This window comes from Paralichthys olivaceus, chromosome 23 (assembly GCF_024713975.1).
Source record: "Paralichthys olivaceus isolate ysfri-2021 chromosome 23, ASM2471397v2, whole genome shotgun sequence".
Lineage (NCBI taxonomy): Eukaryota > Metazoa > Chordata > Actinopteri > Pleuronectiformes > Paralichthyidae > Paralichthys > Paralichthys olivaceus.
The window spans coordinates 14,905,908-14,930,069 of record NC_091115.1 but is presented as its reverse complement, the minus strand read 5'-3'; the positions used below and the strand labels follow the sequence as shown (position 1 = coordinate 14,930,069).

The window sequence follows — 24,162 nt, the reverse complement described above, 5'->3', positions numbered from 1 at the left end:
ACCTGTGGTAGCCTCAGTTGTCATAAAAACTCAAAAGATGTTTAGTTTGGACGACTGCATAAAACATGGCGGCCTCCGTAGAGAGGACCCGCTCCTGATCTAAATATAAAGTATTTAAATATAAAGGGCAAAGAAAACTAAATTCTTGAAATGAAAAGCATTAGTGAAAACATAACTAGGATTATTGTATGTTCAATTTCTGCCAATAGATACCTTTCACCTAAATCTTACACACTGGACCTTTTTTGCTTTAGAACATATTTGAGCACACTGGGGCTCCGATGCATCTTATTTCTGACATGATCTTTTATGTTATGATGCTTGTGTTTGCAGTCTTCAGTCCCTGAATGAAATCCTGGCCTCAGGCTCAAGAGAAGACAGCAAGGCAGCCGTGGAGAAGCAGGTAAAAAAAATTAAATGTACTCCATTTCATTTATTTAACAGCTGATAGAGGAACGATCACCACCTTTTATGGGGATGTTTACCAAGGTATTAAGTCCACTCAAGTGAGTTGACGTTTTTTTTATCAGGTGCAGGAGGTGAACAACCAACTGCAGAGAGAGAAGGAGGCTGAGGTTCAGGCGAGGCAGGCAGCTCGCAGTGCTGACCAGGCCAGCGGAGGAGGCGGCGGCGCAGGGAAGGGCTGGAACGAGGACGACCTCCAGCTGCTCATCAAAGCTGTCAATCTGTTCCCTGCTGGAACTAACGCCAGGTAAACAGATACAGCAGCGAGTTATAAATGGAAAAATAGATGATGAGGCAAAAGTACATATTCTGGAATTTTTAACTACGATTAATAACGCAGCCCTGGTTTGCAGTATATTCAGAATGTATACTGATAAAGAAAATTAATTAATTATGAATTTTTTCCTCCTCTTCCAGATGGGAAGTTATTGCCAACTATATGAACTTGCACTCCACCAGCGGCATGAAGAGGACAGCCAAAGATGTCATTAACAAAGCCAAGAATCTGCAACGACTAGGTGAGCTTCACAACTGACTGTAGATTGAGTTCACGGTCACACAAGTTTGCATTGCTGCATGTTTATTCATCAATAGTGATCGTTTAAAAGCACCAAAGTTGACTACAGTTCATTAATGCTAATTAAGACCTGTTAATGGGCTTTAAGCAACCAAAACAGAGTGCAAGTTATCTTCCGCTGATCTCATAGTATAGTAAGGCATTAAAAATACCATAGTATAGCAAGGCTTAAAAAAAAGTCATAGTATAGTAAGGCATTAAAAATACCATAGTATAGTAGGGCTAAAAAAAATGTCATAGTATAGTAAGGCATTAAAAATGCCGTGGTATAGCAAGGCTGCTCAAAAAAAAAAGTTATAGTATAGTAAGGCATTAAAAATACCATAGTATAGTAGGACTTTAAAAAAATGCCATAGTATAGTAAGGCTTTCTAAATCATGAAAAAACGACATAGTATAGTATGGCTTTCTAAATCTAAAAAAAAACGACATAGTATAGTATGGCTTTTAAAATCTCGAAAAAACGACATAGTATAGTATGGCTTTCTAAATCTCGAAAAAAGACATAGTATAGTATGGCTTTCTAAATCATGAAAAAACGACATAGTATAGTATGGCTTTCTTAATCTGAAAAAAACGACATAGTATAGTATGGCTTTCTTAATCTGAAAAAAACGACATAGTATAGTATGGCTTTCTTAATCTCGAAAAATACGACATAGTATAGTATGGCTTTGTAAATCTGCAAAAAACGACATAGTATAGTATGGCTTTCTACATCTCAAAAAAACGACAAAGTATAGTATGGCTTTCTAAATCTCAAAAAAACGACATAGTATAGTATGGCTTTCTAAATGTCGAAAAAAAACAACATAGTATAGCATGGCTTTCAAAATCTCGAAAAAACGACATAGTATAGTATGGCTTTCTAAATCTCAAAAAAACGACATAGTATAGTATGGCTTTCTAAATCATGAAAAAACGACATAGTATAGTATGGCTTTTAAAATCTCGAAAAAACGACATAGTATAGTATGGCTTTCTAAATCATAAAAAACGACATAGTATAGTATGGCTTTCTAAATCTGAAAAAAACGACATAGTATAGTATGGCTTTCTAAATCTCGAAAATACGACAGAGATGGCAAAAAAACGACATAGTATAGTATGGCTTTTAAAATCTTGAAAAAACGACATAGTATAGTATGGCTTTCTAAATCATGAAAAAACGACATAGTATAGTATGGCTTTCTAAATCATGAAAAAACGACATAGTATAGTATGGCTTTCTAAATCTGAAAAAAACGACATAGTATAGTATGGCTTTCTAAATCATGAAAAAACGACATAGTATAGTATGACTTTCTAAATCATGAAAAAACGACATAGTATAGTATGGCTTTCTAAATCATGAAAAAACGACATAGAATAGTATGGCTTTCTAAATCTCGAAAAATACGACATAGTATAGTATGGCTTTCTAAATCTGAAAAAAACGACATAGTATAGTGTGGCTTTCTAAATCTCAAAAAAACGACATAGTATATAGTATGGCTTTCTAAATCATGAAAAAACGACATAGTATAGTATGGCTTTTAAAATCTCGAAAATACGACAGAGATGGCAAAAAAACGACATAGTATAGTATGGCTTTCTAAATCTGAAAAAACGACATAGTATAGTATGGCTTTCTAAATCATGAAAAAACGACAGTATAGTATGGCTTTCTAAATCATGAAAAAACGACATAGTATAGTATGGCTTTCTAAATCTCGAAAAAAATCGACATAGTATAGTATGGCTTTCTAAATCATGAAAAAACGACATAGTATAGTATGGCTTTCTAAATTTCGAAAAAAAACAACATAGTATAGTATGGCTTTCTAAATCTCTAAAAAACGACATAGTATAGTATGGCTTTCTAAATCTGAAAAAACGACATAGTATAGTATGGCTTTCTAAATCTGAAAAAAATGACATCGTATAGCATGGCTTTCTAAATCTGAAAAAACGACATAGTATAGTATGGCTTTCTAAATCTGAAAAAAACGACATAGTATAGTATGGCTTTCTAAATCTGAAAAAAACGACATAGTATAGTATGGCTTTCTAAATCATGAAAAAACGACATAGTATAGTATGGCTTTCTAAATCTCGAAAAATACGACATAGTATAGTATGGCTTTCTAAATCTGAAAAAAACGACATAGTATAGCATGGCTTTCTAAATCATGAAAAAACGACATAGTATAGTATGACTTTCTAAATCTCGAAAAAAATCGACATAGTATAGTATGGCTTTCTAAATCTGGAAAAAAATCGACATAGTATAGTATGGCTTTCTAAATCATGAAAAAACGACATAGTATAGTATGGCTTTCTAAATCATTTAATAACGACATAGTATAGTATGGCTTTCTAAATCTCGAAAAATACGACATAGTATAGTATGGCTTTCTAAATCTGAAAAAACGACATAGTATAGTATGGCTTTCTAAATGTCAAAAAACGACATAGTATAGTATGGCTTTCTAAATCATGAAAAAACGACATAGTATAGTATGGCTTTCTAAATCATTTAATAACGACATAGTATAGTATGGCTTTCTAAATCTCGAAAAATACGACATAGTATAGTATGGCTTTCTAAATCTGAAAAAACGACATAGTATAGCATGGCTTTCTAAATCATGAAAAAACGACATAGTATAGTATGGCTTTCTAAATCTGAAAAAAACGACATAGTATAGTATGGCTTTCTAAATGTCAAAAAAGACATAGTATAGTATGGCTTTCTAAATGTCAAAAATATGACATAGTATAGTATGGCTTTCTTAATCTGAAAAAAACGACATAGTATAGTATGGCTTTCTTAATCTCGAAAAATACGACATAGTATAGTATGGCTTTCTTAATCTGAAAAATACGACATAGTATAGTATGGCTTTCTAAATCTCAAAAAAACGACATAGTATAGTATGGCTTTCTAAATCTCAAAAAAACGACATAGTATAGTATGGCTTTCTAAATCTGAAAAAAACGACATAGTATAGTATGGCTTTCTAAATCATGAAAAAAACGACATAGTATAGTATGGCTTTCTAAATCTCAAAAATATGACATAGTATAGTATGGCTTTCTAAATCTGAAAAAATCGACATAGTATAGTATGGCTTTCTAAATCATGAAAAAATCGACATAGTATAGTATGGCTTTCTAAATGTCAAAAAACGACATAGTATAGCATGGCTTTCTAAATGACATAGTATAGTATGGCTTTCTAAATCTGAAAAAAACGACATAGTATAGCATGGCTTTCTAAATCTAAAAAAAAACGACATAGTATAGTATGGCTTTCTAAATGTCATAAAAAGACATAGTATAGTATGGCTTTCTAAATGTCAAAAAAAGACATAGTATAGTATGGCTTTCTAAATCTGAAAAAAACGACATAGTATAGCATGGCTTTTAAAATCTCGAAAAAACGACATAGTATAGTATGGCTTTCTAAATCTGAAAAAAACGACATAGTATAGTATGGCTTTCTAAATCTGAAAAAAACGACATAGTATAGTATGGCTTTCTAAATGTCAAAAAAAGACATAGTATAGTATGGCTTTCTAAATCTGAAAAAACGACATAGTATAGTATGACTTTCTAAATCATGAAAAAACGACATAGTATAGTATGGCTTTCTAAATCTCAAAAAAACGACATAGTATAGTATGGCTTTCTAAATCATGAAAAAACGACATAGTATAGTATGGCTTTCTAAATCATGAAAAAACGACATAGAATAGTATGGCTTTCTAAATCTCGAAAAATACGACATAGTATAGTATGGCTTTCTAAATCTGAAAAAAACGACATAGTATAGTGTGGCTTTCTAAATCTCAAAAAAACGACATAGTATATAGTATGGCTTTCTAAATCATGAAAAAACGACATAGTATAGTATGGCTTTTAAAATCTCGAAAATACGACAGAGATGGCAAAAAAACGACATAGTATAGTATGGCTTTCTAAATCTGAAAGAAACGACATAGTATAGTATGGCTTTCTAAATCTGAAAAAACGACATAGTATAGTATGGCTTTCTAAATCATGAAAAAACGACAGTATAGTATGGCTTTCTAAATCATGAAAGAAACGACATAGTATAGTATGGCTTTCTAAATCTCGAAAAATACGACATAGTATAGTATGGCTTTCTAAATCTGAAAAAAACGACATAGTATAGTATGGCTTTCTAAATCTCAAAAAAACGACATAGTATATAGTATGGCTTTCTAAATCATGAAAAAACGACATAGTATAGTATGGCTTTTAAAATCTCGAAAATACGACAGAGATGGCAAAAAAACGACATAGTATAGTATGGCTTTCTAAATCTGAAAGAAACGACATAGTATAGTATGGCTTTCTAAATCATGAAAAAACGACATAGTATAGTATGGCTTTCTAAATCTCGAAAAAAATCGACATAGTATAGTATGGCTTTCTAAATCATGAAAAAACGACATAGTATAGTATGGCTTTCTAAATTTCGAAAAAAAACAACATAGTATAGTATGGCTTTCTAAATCTCTAAAAAACGACATAGTATAGTATGGCTTTCTAAATCTGAAAAAACGACATAGTATAGTATGGCTTTCTAAATCTGAAAAAAATGACATCGTATAGCATGGCTTTCTAAATCTGAAAAAACGACATAGTATAGTATGGCTTTCTAAATCTGAAAAAAACGACATAGTATAGTATGGCTTTCTAAATCTGAAAAAAACGACATAGTATAGTATGGCTTTCTAAATCATGAAAAAACGACATAGTATAGTATGGCTTTCTAAATCTCGAAAAATACGACATAGTATAGTATGGCTTTCTAAATCTGAAAAAAACGACATAGTATAGCATGGCTTTCTAAATCATGAAAAAACGACATAGTATAGTATGACTTTCTAAATCTCGAAAAAAATCGACATAGTATAGTATGGCTTTCTAAATCTGGAAAAAAATCGACATAGTATAGTATGGCTTTCTAAATCATGAAAAAACGACATAGTATAGTATGGCTTTCTAAATCATTTAATAACGACATAGTATAGTATGGCTTTCTAAATCTCGAAAAATACGACATAGTATAGTATGGCTTTCTAAATCTGCAAAAAACGACATAGTATAGTATGGCTTTCTAAATCATGAAAAATACGACATAGTATAGTATGGCTTTCTAAATGTCAAAAAAAGACATAGTATAGTATGACTTTCTAAATCTTGAACAAAACGACATAGTATAGCATGGCTTTTAAAATCTCGAAAAAACGACATAGCATAGCATGGCTTTCTAAATCTGAAAAAAACGACATAGTATAGCATGGCTTTCTAAATCTGAAAAAAACGACATAGTATAGCATGGCTTTTAAAATCTCGAAAAAACGACATAGTATAGCATGGCTTTCTAAATCTGAAAAAAACGACATAGTATAGCATGGCTTTTAAAATCTCGAAAAAACGACATAGTATAGTATGGCTTTCTAAATCATGAAAAAACGACATAGTATAGTATGGCTTTCTAAATGACATAGTATAGTATGGCTTTCTAAATGTCAAAAAACGACATAGTATAGTATGGCTTTCTAAATCATGAAAAAACGACATAGTATAGTATGGCTTTCTAAATCTGAAAAAAACGACATAGTATAGTATGGCTTTCTAAATGTCAAAAAAGACATAGTATAGTATGGCTTTCTAAATGTCAAAAATATGACATAGTATAGTATGGCTTTCTTAATCTGAAAAAAACGACATAGTATAGTATGGCTTTCTTAATCTCGAAAAATACGACATAGTATAGTATGGCTTTCTTAATCTGAAAAATACGACATAGTATAGTATGGCTTTCTAAATCTCGAAAAAACGACATAGTATAGTATGGCTTTCTAAATCTCGAAAAATACGACATAGTATAGTATGGCTTTCTAAATCTGAAAAAAACGACATAGTATAGTGTGGCTTTCTAAATCTCAAAAAAACGACATAGTATATAGTATGGCTTTCTAAATCATGAAAAAACGACATAGTATAGTATGGCTTTTAAAATCTCGAAAATACGACAGAGATGGCAAAAAAACGACATAGTATAGTATGGCTTTCTAAATCTGAAAGAAACGACATAGTATAGTATGGCTTTCTAAATCATGAAAAAACGACATAGTATAGTATGGCTTTCTAAATCTCGAAAAAAATCGACATAGTATAGTATGGCTTTCTAAATCATGAAAAAACGACATAGTATAGTATGGCTTTCTAAATTTCGAAAAAAAACAACATAGTATAGTATGGCTTTCTAAATCTCTAAAAAACGACATAGTATAGTATGGCTTTCTAAATCTGAAAAAACGACATAGTATAGTATGGCTTTCTAAATCTGAAAAAAATGACATCGTATAGCATGGCTTTCTAAATCTGAAAAAACGACATAGTATAGTATGGCTTTCTAAATCTGAAAAAAACGACATAGTATAGTATGGCTTTCTAAATCTGAAAAAAACGACATAGTATAGTATGGCTTTCTAAATCATGAAAAAACGACATAGTATAGTATGGCTTTCTAAATCTCGAAAAATACGACATAGTATAGTATGGCTTTCTAAATCTGAAAAAAACGACATAGTATAGCATGGCTTTCTAAATCATGAAAAAACGACATAGTATAGTATGACTTTCTAAATCTCGAAAAAAATCGACATAGTATAGTATGGCTTTCTAAATCTGGAAAAAAATCGACATAGTATAGTATGGCTTTCTAAATCATGAAAAAACGACATAGTATAGTATGGCTTTCTAAATCATTTAATAACGACATAGTATAGTATGGCTTTCTAAATCTCGAAAAATACGACATAGTATAGTATGGCTTTCTAAATCTGCAAAAAACGACATAGTATAGTATGACTTTCTAAATCTTGAACAAAACGACATAGTATAGCATGGCTTTTAAAATCTCGAAAAAACGACATAGCATAGCATGGCTTTTAAAATCTCGAAAAAACGACATAGTATAGTATGGCTTTCTAAATGTCAAAAAACGACATAGTATAGTATGGCTTTCTAAATCTGAAAAAAACGACATAGTATAGCATGGCTTTTAAAATCTCGAAAAAACGACATAGCATAGCATGGCTTTCTAAATCTGAAAAAAACGACATAGTATAGCATGGCTTTCTAAATCTGAAAAAAACGACATAGTATAGCATGGCTTTTAAAATCTCGAAAAAACGACATAGTATAGCATGGCTTTCTAAATCTGAAAAAAACGACATAGTATAGCATGGCTTTTAAAATCTCGAAAAAACGACATAGTATAGTATGGCTTTCTAAATCATGAAAAAACGACATAGTATAGTATGGCTTTCTAAATGACATAGTATAGTATGGCTTTCTAAATGTCAAAAAACGACATAGTATAGTATGGCTTTCTAAATCATGAAAAAACGACATAGTATAGTATGGCTTTCTAAATCTGAAAAAAACGACATAGTATAGTATGGCTTTCTAAATCTGAAAAAAACGACATAGTATAGTATGGCTTTCTAAATGTCAAAAAAGACATAGTATAGTATGGCTTTCTAAATGTCAAAAATATGACATAGTATAGTATGGCTTTCTTAATCTGAAAAAAACGACATAGTATAGTATGGCTTTCTTAATCTCGAAAAATACGACATAGTATAGTATGGCTTTCTTAATCTGAAAAATACGACATAGTATAGTATGGCTTTCTAAATCTCGAAAAAACGACATAGTATAGTATGGCTTTCTAAATCTCAAAAAAACGACATAGTATAGCATGGCTTTCTAAATCTGAAAAAAACGACATAGTATAGCATGGCTTTCTAAATCTGAAAAAAACGACATAGTATAGTATGGCTTTCTAAATCTGAAAAAAACGACATAGTATAGCATGGCTTTCTAAATCATGAAAAAACGACATAGTATAGTATGGCTTTCTAAATCATGAAAAAACGACATAGTATAGTATGGCTTTCTAAATCTGAAAAAAAAGACATAGTATAGTATGGCTTTCTAAATCTGAAAAAAACGACATAGTATAGTATGGCTTTCTAAATCATGAAAAAACGACATAGTATAGTATGGCTTTCTAAATCATGAAAAAACGACATAGTATAGTATGGCTTTCTAAATCTCAAAAAAACGACATAGTATAGTATGGCTTTCTAAATCTCAAAAAAACGACATAGTATAGTATGGCTTTCTAAATCTGAAAAAAACGACATAGTATAGTATGGCTTTCTAAATCATGAAAAAAACGACATAGTATAGTATGGCTTTCTAAATCTCAAAAATATGACATAGTATAGTATGGCTTTCTAAATCTGAAAAAATCGACATAGTATAGTATGGCTTTCTAAATGTCAAAAAACGACATAGTATAGCATGGCTTTCTAAATCTGAAAAAAACGACATAGTATAGTATGGCTTTCTAAATGTCAAAAAACGACATAGTATAGCATGGCTTTCTAAATGACATAGTATAGTATGGCTTTCTAAATCTGAAAAAAACGACATAGTATAGCATGGCTTTCTAAATGTCAAAAAAAGACATAGTATAGTATGGCTTTCTAAATCTGAAAAAAACGACATAGTATAGCATGGCTTTTAAAATCTCGAAAAAACGACATAGTATAGTATGGCTTTCTAAATCTGAAAAAAACGACATAGTATAGTATGGCTTTCTAAATCTGAAAAAAACGACATAGTATAGTATGGCTTTCTAAATCATGAAAAAACGACATAGTATAGTATGGCTTTCTAAATGACATAGTATAGTATGGCTTTCTAAATCTGAAAAAAACGACATAGTATAGTATGGCTTTCTAAATGTCAAAAAAAGACATAGTATAGTATGGCTTTCTAAATCTGAAAAAAAACGACATAGTATAGCATGGCTTTCTAAATCTGAAAAAAACGACATAGTATAGTATGGCTTTCTAAATGTCAAAAAAACGACATAGTATAGCATGGCTTTCTAAATCATGAAAAAACGACATAGTATAGTATGGCTTTCTAAATCTGAAAAAAACGACATAGTATAGCATGGCTTTCTAAATCTGAAAAAAACGACATAGTATTGTATGGCTTTCTAAATGTCAAAAAAACGACATAGTATAGTATAGCTTTCTAAATCATGAAAAAACGACATAGTATAGTATGGCTTTCTAAATGTCAAAAAACGACATAGTATAGTATGGCTTTCTAAATGTCAAAAAACGACATAGTATAGTATGGCTTTCTAAATCATGAAAAAACGACATAGTATAGTATGGCTTTCTAAATGTCAAAAAACGACATAGTATAGCATGGCTTTCTAAATCTGAAAAAAACGACATAGTATAGTATGGCTTTCTAAATGTCAAAAAAAGACATAGTATAGTATGGCTTTCTAAATCTGAAAAAAACGACATAGTATAGTATGGCTTTCTAAATCATGAAAAAACGACATAGTATAGTATGGCTTTCTAAATCTGAAAAAAACGACATAGTATAGTATGGCTTTCTAAATCATGAAAAAACGACATAGTATAGTATGGCTTTCTAAATGTCAAAAAAAGACATAGTATAGTATGGCTTTCTAAATCATGAAAAAACGACATAGTATAGTATGGCTTTCTAAATGTCAAAAAACGACATAGTATAGTATGGCTTTCTAAATGTCAAAAAAAGACATAGTATAGTATGGCTTTCTAAATGTCAAAAAACGACATAGTATAGCATGGCTTTCTAAATCTGAAAAAAACGACATAGTATAGTATGGCTTTCTAAATGTCAAAAAAAGACATAGTATAGTATGGCTTTCTAAATCATGAAAAAACGACATAGTATAGTATGGCTTTCTAAATGTCAAAAAAAGACATAGTATAGTATGGCTTTCTAAATGACATAGTATAGTATGGCTTTCTAAATCTGAAAAAAACGACATAGTATAGCATGGCTTTCTAAATCTAAAAAAAACCGACATAGTATAGTATGGCTTTCTAAATGTCAAAAAAAGACATAGTATAGTATGGCTTTCTAAATCTGAAAAAAACGACATAGTATAGTATGGCTTTCTAAATGTCATAAAAAGACATAGTATAGTATGGCTTTCTAAATCTGAAAAAAACGACATAGTATAGCATGGCTTTTAAAATCTCGAAAAAACGACATAGTATAGTATGGCTTTCTAAATGTCAAAAAAAGACATAGTATAGTATGGCTTTCTAAATGTCAAAAAAAGACATAGTATAGTATGGCTTTCTAAATCTGAAAAAAACGACATAGTATAGCATGGCTTTTAAAATCTCGAAAAAACGACATAGTATAGTATGGCTTTCTAAATCTGAAAAAAACGACATAGTATAGTATGGCTTTCTAAATGACATAGTATAGTATGGCTTTCTAAATCTGAAAAAAACGACATAGTATAGTATGGCTTTCTAAATCTGAAAAAAACGACATAGTATAGTATGGCTTTCTAAATCTGAAAAAAACGACATAGTATAGCATGGCTTTCTAAATCTGAAAAAAACGACATAGTATAGCATGGCTTTCTAAATCTGAAAAAAACGACATAGTATAGTATGGCTTTCTAAATCTGAAAAAAACGACATAGTATAGCATGGCTTTCTAAATCTGAAAAAAACGACATAGTATAGTATGGCTTTCTAAATCTGAAAAAAACGACATAGTATAGCATGGCTTTTAAAATCTCGAAAAAACGACATAGTATAGTATGGCTTTCTAAATCTGAAAAAAACGACATAGTATAGTATGGCTTTCTAAATGACATAGTATAGTATGGCTTTCTAAATCTGAAAAAAACGACATAGTATAGTATGGCTTTCTAAATCTGAAAAAAACGACATAGTATAGCATGGCTTTCTAAATCTGAAAAAAACGACATAGTATAGCATGGCTTTCTAAATCTGAAAAAAACGACATAGTATAGTATGGCTTTCTAAATCTAAAAAAAACCGACATAGTATAGTATGGCTTTCTCAATCTGAAAAAAACGACATAGTATAGTATGGCTTTCTAAATGTCAAAAAAAGACATAGTATAGTATGGCTTTCTAAATCTGAAAAAAACGACATAGTATAGTATGGCTTTCTAAATGTCATAAAAAGACATAGTATAGTATGGCTTTCTAAATCTGAAAAAAACGACATAGTATAGCATGGCTTTTAAAATCTCGAAAAAACGACATAGTATAGTATGGCTTTCTAAATGTCAAAAAAAGACATAGTATAGTATGGCTTTCTAAATGTCAAAAAAAGACATAGTATAGTATGGCTTTCTAAATCTGAAAAAAACGACATAGTATAGCATGGCTTTTAAAATCTCGAAAAAACGACATAGTATAGTATGGCTTTCTAAATCTGAAAAAAACGACATAGTATGGTATGGCTTTCTAAATGACATAGTATAGTATGGCTTTCTAAATCTGAAAAAAACGACATAGTATAGTATGGCTTTCTAAATCTGAAAAAAACGACATAGTATAGCATGGCTTTCTAAATCTGAAAAAAACGACATAGTATAGCATGGCTTTCTAAATCTGAAAAAAACGACATAGTATAGTATGGCTTTCTAAATCTGAAAAAAACGACATAGTATAGCATGGCTTTCTAAATCTGAAAAAAACGACATAGTATAGCATGGCTTTCTAAATCTGAAAAAAACGACATAGCATAGCATGGCTTTCTAAATCATGAAAAAACGACATAGTATAGTATGGCTTTCTAAATGTCAAAAAAAGACATAGTATAGTATGGCTTTCTAAATCTGAAAAAAACGACATAGTATAGCATGGCTTTTAAAATCTCGAAAAAACGACATAGTATAGTATGGCTTTCTAAATCTGAAAAAAACGACATAGTATAGTATGGCTTTCTAAATCTGAAAAAAACGACATAGTATAGCATGGCTTTCTAAATCTGAAAAAAACGACATAGTATAGTATGGCTTTTTAAATCATGAAAAAACTACATAGTATAGCATGCCTTTTAAAATGTCAAAAAATGACATAGTATAGCATGACTTTCTAAATTTCGAAAAAAAACAACATAGTATAGTATGGCTTTCTAAATCTCTAAAAAACGACATAGTATAGTATGGCTTTCTAAATCTGAAAAAAATGACATCGTATAGCATGGCTTTCTAAATCTGAAAAAACGACATAGTATAGTATGGCTTTCTAAATCTCAAAAAAACGACATAGTATAGTATGGCTTTCTAAATCTGAAAAATCTGAAAAAAACGACATAGTATAGTATGGCTTTTAAAATCTCGAAAATACGACATAGTATAGTATGGCTTTCTAAATCTGAAAGAAACGACATAGTATAGTATGGCTTTCTAAATCTGAAAAAAACGACATAGTATAGCATGGCTTTCTAAATCTGAAAAAAACGACATAGTATAGCATGGCTTTTAAAATCTCGAAAAAACGACATAGTATAGTATGGCTTTCTAAATCTCGAAAAATACGACATAGTATAGTATGGCTTTCTAAATCATGAAAAAACTACATAGTATAGCATGCCTTTTAAAATGTCAAAAAATGACATAGTATAGCATGACTTTCTAAATTTCGAAAAAAAACAACATAGTATAGTATGGCTTTCTAAATCTCTAAAATACGACATAGTATAGTATGGCTTTCTAAATCTGAAAGAAACGACATAGTATAGTATGGCTTTCTAAATCATGAAAAAACGACATAGTATAGTATGGCTTTCTAAATCTCAAAAAAACGACATAGTATAGTATGGCTTTCTAAATCTCAAAAATACGACATAGTATAGTATGGCTTTCTAAATCTGAAAAAAACGACATAGTATAGTATGGCTTTCTAAATCTGAAAAAAACGACATAGTATAGTATGGCTTTCTAAATCATGAAAAAACGACATAGTATAGTATGGCTTTCTAAATCATGAAAAAACGACATAGTATAGTATGGCTTTCTAAATCATGAAAAAACGACATAGTATAGCATGGCTTTCTAAATCTGAAAAAAACGACATAGTATAGTATGGCTTTCTAAATCTGAAAAAAACGACATAGTATAGCATGGCTTTCTAAATCTGAAAAAAACGACATAGTATAGTATGGCTTTCTAAATCTCAAAAATACGACATAGTATAGCATGGCTTTCTAAATCATGAAAAAATGACATAGTATAGTATGGCTTTCTAAATCTGAAAAAAACGACATAGTATAGCATGGCTTTCTAAATCTGAAAAAAACGACATAGTATAGTATGGCTTTCTAAATCTCAAAAATACGACATAGTATAGTATGGCTTTCTAAATCTGAAAAAAACGACAGTATAGTATGGCTTTCTAAATCTCAAAAAAACGACAGTATAGTATGGCTTTCTAAATCTGAAAAAAAAGACATAGTATAGTATGGCTTTCTAAATCTCAAAAAAACGACATAGTATAGTATGGCTTTTAAAATCATGAAAAAACAACATAGTATAGTATGGCTTTCTAAATCTGAAAAAAACGACATAGTATAGTATGGCTTTCTAAATCTGAAAAAAACGACATAGTATAGTATGGCTTTCTAAATCTGAAAAAAACGACATAGTATAGCATGCCTTTTAAAATGTCAAAAAACGACATAGTATAGTATGGCTTTCTAAATCTCGAAAAATACAACATAGTATAGTATGGCTTTCTAAATCATGAAAAACGACATAGTATAGTATGGCTTTCTAAATCTCGAAAAATACGACATAGTATAGTATGGCTTTCTAAATCATGAAAAACGACATAGTATAGATAGATAGATTACTTTATTCATCCCCGGAGGGAAATTAAGTCGTCATAGCAGCTCGTGTATCAGAACACAACAAAACACAATACAATAGAACAAAACAAAACATTGAGGTAGAAAGAACAAAAACAGAAACACAAATGAATAGGCATACAAGTAGTGCAGTGGCAATATGATGATAATGGTAATGATGATATGATGGTAATGTTATTGTTAGACAGTATATAAGAATAGTAGTACAGTATATATATATATAGTATACAATATAACATAATATATATTTATATAGACAGTAATTACACCAATATAATAGCAGTATATAGTAATAATGGCAGCAATAGTATATATAATAATAATAATAATAATAGTATTTGTAATAATAATAATATAATAATAATAACATGTACACATGTATAAATATGTGTATATAGACTTATATATACACAGAATATACAGAGAATATACAGAGTATGATATAATGTGATATGATATATAATATACAGTAGTAGGAGCCTCCTCAGGAAGTAAAGCCGGCTCAGGCCCTTCTTGTAGACGGCCTCTGTGTGGGCTGGATGGTGTTGAAGGCGCTGGAGAAATCAAAAAACATGATCCGGACTGAGGTGTTGGGTCTGTCCAGGGAGGAGTAGGCCTTCTGCAGCAGGTAGATGATTGCATCATCAACCCCAACATGGGGCTGATATGCAAACTGCAGGGGGTCTTGTGATGGGCACACCAGCGGTCTGAGGTGTGCCAATACCAGTCTCTCGTATGGCTTTCTAAATCATGAAAAAATGACATAGTATAGTATGACTTTCTAAATCTTGAACAAAACGACATAGTATAGTATGGCTTTCTAAATCTGAAAAAAACGACATAGTATAGCATGGCTTTCTAAATCTGAAAAAAACGACATAGTATAGTATGGCTTTCTAAATGTCAAAAAAAGACATAGTATAGTATGGCTTTCTAAATCATGAAAAAACGACATAGTATAGTATGGCTTTCTAAATCTGAAAAAAAACGACATAGTATAGCATGGCTTTTAAAATCTCGAAAAAACGACATAGTATAGCATGGCTTTCTAAATCTGAAAAAAACGACATAGTATAGTATGGCTTTCTAAATCTGAAAAAAACGACATAGTATAGCATGGCTTTCTAAATCTGAAAAAAACGACATAGTATAGTATGGCTTTCTAAATCTCAAAAAAAGACATAGTATAGTATGGCTTTCTAAATGACATAGTATAGTATGGCTTTCTAAATCTGAAAAAAACGACATAGTATAGTATGGCTTTCTAAATCTGAAAAAAACGACATAGTATAGCATGGCTTTCTAAATCTGAAAAAAACGACATAGTATAGCATGGCTTTCTAAATCTGAAAAAAAGCGACATAGTATAGTATGGCTTTCTAAATGTCAAAAAAAGACATAGTATAGTATGGCTTTCTAAATCTGAAAAAAACGACATAGTATAGCATGGCTTTCTAAATCTGAAAAAAACGACATAGTATAGCATGGCTTTCTAAATCTGAAAAAAAGCGACATAGTATAGTATGGCTTTCTAAATGTCAAAAAAAGACATAGTATAGTATGGCTTTCTAAATCTGAAAAAAACGACATAGTATAGTATGGCTTTCTAAATCTGAAAAAAACGACATAGTATAGCATGGCTTTCTAAATCTGAAAAAAACGACATAGTATAGCATGGCTTTCTAAATCTGAAAAAAACGACATAGTATAGCATGGCTTTCTAAATCTGAAAAAAACGACATAGTATAGTATGGCTTTCTAAATCTGAAAAAAACGACATAGTATAGAATGGCTTTTAAAATCTCGAAAAAACGACATAGTATAGTATGGCTTTCTAAATCTGAAAAAAACGACATAGTATAGTATGGCTTTCTAAATGACATAGTATAGTATGGCTTTCTAAATCTGAAAAAACGACACAGTATAGTATGGCTTTCTAAATCTGAAAAAAACGACATAGTATAGTATGGCTTTCTAAATGTCAAAAAAAGACATAGTATAGTATGGCTTTCTAAATGTCAAAAAACGACATAGTATAGTATGGCTTTCTAAATCTGAAAAAAACGACATAGTATAGCATGGCTTTCTAAATGTCAAAAAAAGACATAGTATAGTATGGCTTTCTAAATCATGAAAAAACGACATAGTATAGTATGGCTTTCTAAATGACATAGTATAGTATGGCTTTCTAAATCTGAAAAAAACGACATAGTATAGCATGGCTTTCTAAATCTAAAAAAAAACGACATAGTATAGTATGGCTTTCTCAATCTGAAAAAAACGACATAGTATAGTATGGCTTTCTAAATGTCAAAAAAAGACATAGTATAGTATGGCTTTCTAAATCTGAAAAAAACGACATAGTATAGTATGGCTTTCTAAATGTCAAAAAAAGACATAGTATAGTATGGCTTTCTAAATCTGAAAAAAACGACATAGTATAGCATGGCTTTTAAAATCTCGAAAAAACGACATAGTATAGTATGGCTTTCTAAATCTGAAAAAAACGACATAGTATAGTATGGCTTTCTAAATCTGAAAAAAACGACATAGTATAGCATGGCTTTCTAAATCTGAAAAAAACGACATAGTATAGTATGGCTTTCTAAATCATGAAAAAACTACATAGTATAGCATGCCTTTTAAAATGTCAAAAAATGACATAGTATAGCATGACTTTCTAAATTTCGAAAAAAAACGACATAGTATAGTATGGCTTTCTAAATCTGAAAAAAACGACATAGTATAGCATGGCTTTCTAAATCTGAAAAAAACGACATAGTATAGTATGGCTTTCTAAATGTCAAAAAAAGACATAGTATAGTATGGCTTTCTAAATCTGAAAAAAACGACATAGTATAGCATGGCTTTCTAAATCTGAAAAAAACGACATAGTATAGTATGGCTTTCTAAATCTGAAAAAAACGACATAGTATAGCATGGCTTTCTAAATCTGAAAAAAACGACATAGTATAGCATGGCTTTCTAAATCTGAAAAAAACGACATAGCATAGCATGGCTTTCTAAATCATGAAAAAACGACATAGTATAGTATGGCTTTCTAAATGACATAGTATAGTATGGCTTTCTAAATCATGAAAAAACGACATAGTATAGCATGGCTTTCTAAATCTGAAAAAAACGACATAGTATAGCATGGCTTTCTAAATCTGAAAAAAACGACATAGTATAGTATGGCTTTCTAAATGTCAAAAAAACGACATAGTATAGCATGGCTTTCTAAATCTGAAAAAAACGACATAGTATAGCATGGCTTTCTAAATCTGAAAAAAACGACATAGTATAGTATGGCTTTCTAAATCTGAAAAAAACGACATAGTATAGCATGGCTTTCTAAATCTGAAAAAAACGACATAGTATAGCATGGCTTTCTAAATCTGAAAAAAACGACATAGTATAGCATGGCTTTCTAAATCTGAAAAAAACGACATAGTATAGTATGGCTTTCTAAATCTGAAAAAAACGACATAGTATAGCATGGCTTTCTAAATCTGAAAAAAACGACATAGTATAGTATGGCTTTCTAAATCTGAAAAAAACGACATAGTATAGTATGGCTTTCTAAATGTCAAAAAAAGACATAGTATAGTATGGCTTTCTAAATCTGAAAAAAAACGACATAGTATAGCATGGCTTTCTAAATGTCAAAAAAACGACATAGTATAGCATGGCTTTCTAAATGTCAAAAAAAGACATAGTATAGCATGGCTTTCTAAATCATGAAAAAACGACATAGTATAGTATGGCTTTCTAAATCATGAAAAAACGACATAGTATAGCATGGCTTTCTAAATCTGAAAAAAACGACATAGTATAGTATGGCTTTCTAAATCTGAAAAAAAACGACATAGTATAGTATGGCTTTCTAAATGTCAAAAAAACGACATAGTATAGCATGGCTTTCTCAATCATGAAAAAACGACATAGTATAGTATGGCTTTCTAAATCTGAAAAAAAACGACATAGTATAGTATGGCTTTCTAAATGTCAAAAAAACGACATAGTATAGCATGGCTTTCTAAATCATGAAAAAACGACATAGTATAGTATGGCTTTCTAAATCTGAAAAAAAACGACATAGTATAGCATGGCTTTCTAAATCTCAAAAAAAGACATAGTATAGTATGGCTTTCTAAATCATGAAAAAACGACATAGTATAGTATGGCTTTCTAAATCTGAAAAAAAACGACATAGTATAGCATGGCTTTTAAAATCTCGAAAAAACGACATAGTATAGCATGGCTTTCTAAATCTGAAAAAAACGACATAGTATAGCATGGCTTTCTAAATCTGAAAAAACGACATAGTATAGTATGGCTTTCTAAATGACATAGTATAGTATGGCTTTCTAAATCTGAAAAAAACGACATAGTATAGTATGGCTTTCTAAATGTCAAAAAAAGACATAGTATAGTATGGCTTTCTAAATCTGAAAAAAACGACATAGTATAGCATGGCTTTCTAAATCTGAAAAAAACGACATAGTATAGCATGGCTTTCTAAATCTGAAAAAAACGACATAGTATAGCATGGCTTTCTAAATCTGAAAAAACGACATAGTATAGCATGGCTTTCTCAATCATGAAAAAACGACATAGTATAGTATGGCTTTCTAAATCATGAAAAAACGACATAGTATAGTATGGCTTTCTAAATCTGAAAAAAACGACATAGTATAGCATGGCTTTTAAAATCTCGAAAAAACGACATAGTATAGCATGGCTTTCTAAATCTGAAAAAAACGACATAGTATAGTATGGCTTTCTAAATCATGAAAAAACGACATAGTATAGTATGGCTTTCTAAATCTGAAAAAAAACGACATAGTATAGCATGGCTTTCTAAATCTCAAAAAAAGACATAGTATAGTATGGCTTTCTAAATCATGAAAAAACGACATAGTATAGTATGGCTTTCTAAATCTGAAAAAAAACGACATAGTATAGTATGGCTTTCTAAATCTGAAAAAAACGACATAGTATAGTATGGCTTTCTAAATCTGAAAAAAAACGACATAGTATAGCATGGCTTTTAAAATCTCGAAAAAACGACATAGTATAGCATGGCTTTCTAAATCTGAAAAAAACGACATAGTATAGCATGGCTTTCTAAATCTGAAAAAACGACATAGTATAGCATGGCTTTTAAAATCTCGAAAAAACGACATAGTATAGCATGGCTTTCTAAATCTGAAAAAAACGACATAGTATAGCATGGCTTTCTAAATCTGAAAAAACGACATAATATAGTATGGCTTTCTAAATGACATAGTATAGTATGGCTTTCTAAATCTGAAAAAAACGACATAGTATAGTATGGCTTTCTAAATGTCAAAAAAAGACATAGTATAGTATGGCTTTCATCTGAAAAAAACGACATAGTATAGCATGGCTTTCTAAATCTGAAAAAAACGACATAGTATAGCATGGCTTTCTAAATCTGAAAAAAACGACATAGTATAGCATGGCTTTCTAAATCTGAAAAAAACGACATAGTATAGCATGGCTTTCTAAATCTGAAAAAAACAACATAGTATAGTATGGCTTTCTAAATGTCAAAAAAACGACATAGTATAGCATGGCTTTCTCAATCATGAAAAAACGACATAGTATAGTATGGCTTTCTCAATCATGAAAAAACGACATAGTATAGTATGGCTTTCTAAATGTCAAAAAAACGACATAGTATAGCATGGCTTTCTAAATCATGAAAAAACGACATAGTATAGTATGGCTTTCTAAATCTGAAAAAAAACGACATAGTATAGCATGGCTTTCTAAATCTGAAAAAAAGACATAGTATAGTATGGCTTTCTAAATCATGAAAAAACGACATAGTATAGTATGGCTTTCTAAATCTGAAAAAAACGACATAGTATAGCATGGCTTTCTAAATCTGAAAAAAAACGACATAGTATAGTATGGCTTTCTAAATCTGAAAAAAACGACATAGTATAGTATGGCTTTCTAAATCTGAAAAAAAAAACGACATAGTATAGCATGGCTTTTAAAATCTCGAAAAAACGACATAGTATAGCATGGCTTTCTAAATCTGAAAAAAACGACATAGTATAGCATGGCTTTCTAAATCTGAAAAAAACGACATAGTATAGTATGGCTTTCTAAATCATGAAAAAACGACATAGTATAGTATGGCTTTCTAAATCTGAAAAAAACGACATAGTATAGTATGGCTTTCTAAATGTCAAAAAACGACATAGTATAGTATGGCTTTCTAAATCATGAAAAAACGACATAGTATAGTATGGCTTTCTAAATCTGAAAAAAACAACATAGTATAGTATGGCTTTCAAAATCTCGAAAAAACGACATAGTATAGTATGGCTTTCTAAATCTGAAGAAACGACACAGTATAGTATGGCTTTCTAAATCTGAAAAAACGACATAGTATAGTATGGCTTTCTAAATGTCAAAAAAAGACATAGTATAGTATGGCTTTCTTAATCATGAAACAAACGACATAGTATAGTATGGCTTTCTAAATCTGAAAAAAACGACATAGTATAGCATGGCTTTCTAAATGACATAGTATAGTATGGCTTTCTAAATCTGAAAAAATCGACATAGTATAGTATGGCTCTCTCAATCATGAAAAAACGACATAGTATAGTATGGCTTTCTAAATCATGAAAAAACGACATAGTATAGTATGGCTTTCTAAATCATGAAAATACGACATAGTATAGTATGGCTTTCTAAATCTGAAAAAACGACACAGTATAGTATGGCTTTCTAAATGTCAAAAAACGACATAGTATAGTATGGCTTTCTAAATCATGAAAATACGACATAGTATAGTATGGCTTTCTAAATCTGAAAAAAACGACATAGTATAGTATGGCTTTCTTAATCATGAAAAAAACGACATAGTATAGTATGGCTTTCTTAATCATGAAAAAAACTACATAGTATAGTATGGCTTTCTAAATCATGAAAAAAACGACATAGTATAGCATGGCTTTCTAAATCTGAAAAAAACGACATAGTATAGTATGGCTTTCTAAATGTCAAAAAAAGACATAGTATAGTATGGCTTTCTAAATGTCAAAAAACGACATAGTATAGTATGGCTTTCTAAATCTGAAAAAAACGACATAGTATAGTATGGCTTTCTAAATGTCAAAAAAAGACATAGTATAGTATGGCTTTCTAAATCATGAAAAAACGACATAGTATAGTATGGCTTTCTAAATCTAAAAAAAAACGACATAGTATAGTATGGCTTTCTAAATCATGAAAAAACGACATAGTATAGTATGGCTTTCTAAATCTAAAAAAAAAGACATAGTATAGTATGGCTTTCTAAATCTGAAAAAAACGACATAGTATAGTATGGCTTTCTAAATGTCAAAAAAAGACATAGTATAGTATGGCTTTCTAAATCATGAAAAAACGACATAGTATAGTATGGCTTTCTAAATCTAAAAAAAAACGACATAGTATAGTATGGCTTTCTAAATCTGAAAAAAACGACATAGTATAGTATGGCTTTCTAAATGTCAAAAAAAGACATAGTATAGTATGGCTTTCTAAATGACATAGTATAGTATGGCTTTCTAAATCTGAAAAAAACGACATAGTATAGCATGGCTTTCTAAATCTAAAAAAAAACGACATAGTATAGTATGGCTTTCTAAATCTGAAAAAAACGACACAGTATAGTATGGCTTTCTAAATGTCATAAAAAGACATAGTATAGTATGGCTTTCTAAATCTGAAAAAAACGACATAGTATAGTATGGCTTTCTAAATCATGAAAAAACAACATAGTATAGTATGGCTTTTAAAATCTCGAAAAAACGACATAGTATAGCATGGCTTTCTAAATGTCAAAAAAAGACATAGTATAGTATGGCTTTCTAAATGTCAAAAAACGACATAGTATAGCATGGCTTTCTAAATCTGAAAAAAACGACATAGTATAGTATGGCTTTCTAAATGTCAAAAAATGACATAGTATAGCATGGCTTTCTAAATGTCAAAAAAAGACATAGTATAGTATGGCTTTCTAAATCTGAAAAAAACGACATAGTATAGTATGGCTTTCTAAATCTGAAAAAAACGACATAGTATAGCATGGCTTTCTAAATCTGAAAAAAACGACATAGTATAGTATGGCTTTCTAAATGTCAAAAAAAGACATAGTATAGTATGGCTTTCTAAATCTGAAAAAAACGACATAGTATAGCATGGCTTTCTAAATCTGAAAAAAACGACATAGTATAGCATGGCTTTCTAAATGTCAAAAAAAGACATAGTATAGTATGGCTTTCTAAATCATGAAAAAACGACATAGTATAGTATGGCTTTCTAAATGACATAGTATAGTATGGCTTTCTAAATCTGAAAAAAACGACATAGTATAGCATGGCTTTCTAAATCTGAAAAAAACGACATAGTATAGTATGGCTTTCTAAATCTCAAAAAAAGACATAGTATAGTATGGCTTTCTAAATGACATAGTATAGTATGGCTTTCTAAATCTGAAAAAAACGACATAGTATAGTATGGCTTTCTAAATCTGAAAAAAACGACATAGTATAGCATGGCTTTCTAAATCTGAAAAAAACGACATAGTATAGCATGGCTTTCTAAATCTGAAAAAAAGCGACATAGTATAGTATGGCTTTCTAAATGTCAAAAAAAGACATAGTATAGTATGGCTTTCTAAATCTGAAAAAAACGACATAGTATAGCATGGCTTTCTAAATCTGAAAAAAACGACATAGTATAGCATGGCTTTCTAAATCTGAAAAAAAGCGACATAGTATAGTATGGCTTTCTAAATGTCAAAAAAAGACATAGTATAGTATGGCTTTCTAAATCTGAAAAAAACGACATAGAATAGTATGGCTTTCTAAATCTGAAAAAAACGACATAGTATAGTATGGCTTTCTTAATCATGAAAAAAACGACATAGTATAGTATGGCTTTCTTAATCATGAAAAAAACTACATAGTATAGTATGGCTTTCTAAATCATGAAAAAAACGACATAGTATAGCATGGCTTTCTAAATCTGAAAAAAACGACATAGTATAGCATGGCTTTCTAAATCTGAAAAAAACGACATAGTATAGTATGGCTTTCTAAATGTCAAAAAAAGACATAGTATAGTATGGCTTTCTAAATCTGAAAAAAACGACATAGTATAGCATGGCTTTCTAAATCTGAAAAAAACGACATAGTATAGCATGGCTTTCTAAATGTCAAAAAAAGACATAGTATAGTATGGCTTTCTAAATCATGAAAAAACGACATAG

The 24,162-nt window shown here is 30.3% G+C and overlaps 1 protein-coding gene across 1 annotated transcript in view; it reads left to right on the top strand.

The window, feature by feature from the left end:
- dnajc2 (DnaJ (Hsp40) homolog, subfamily C, member 2) overlaps positions 1 to 24,162 on the top strand; it is a 40,372-nt gene that overhangs the window by 5,049 nt on the left and 11,161 nt on the right. The window contains exons 11-13 of the mRNA XM_020099871.2: positions 334 to 403; positions 531 to 712; positions 883 to 983. Of these exons, the coding sequence (XP_019955430.1) occupies positions 334 to 403; positions 531 to 712; positions 883 to 983 (353 nt within the window). The remainder of the gene's footprint in view (positions 1 to 333; positions 404 to 530; positions 713 to 882; positions 984 to 24,162) is intronic.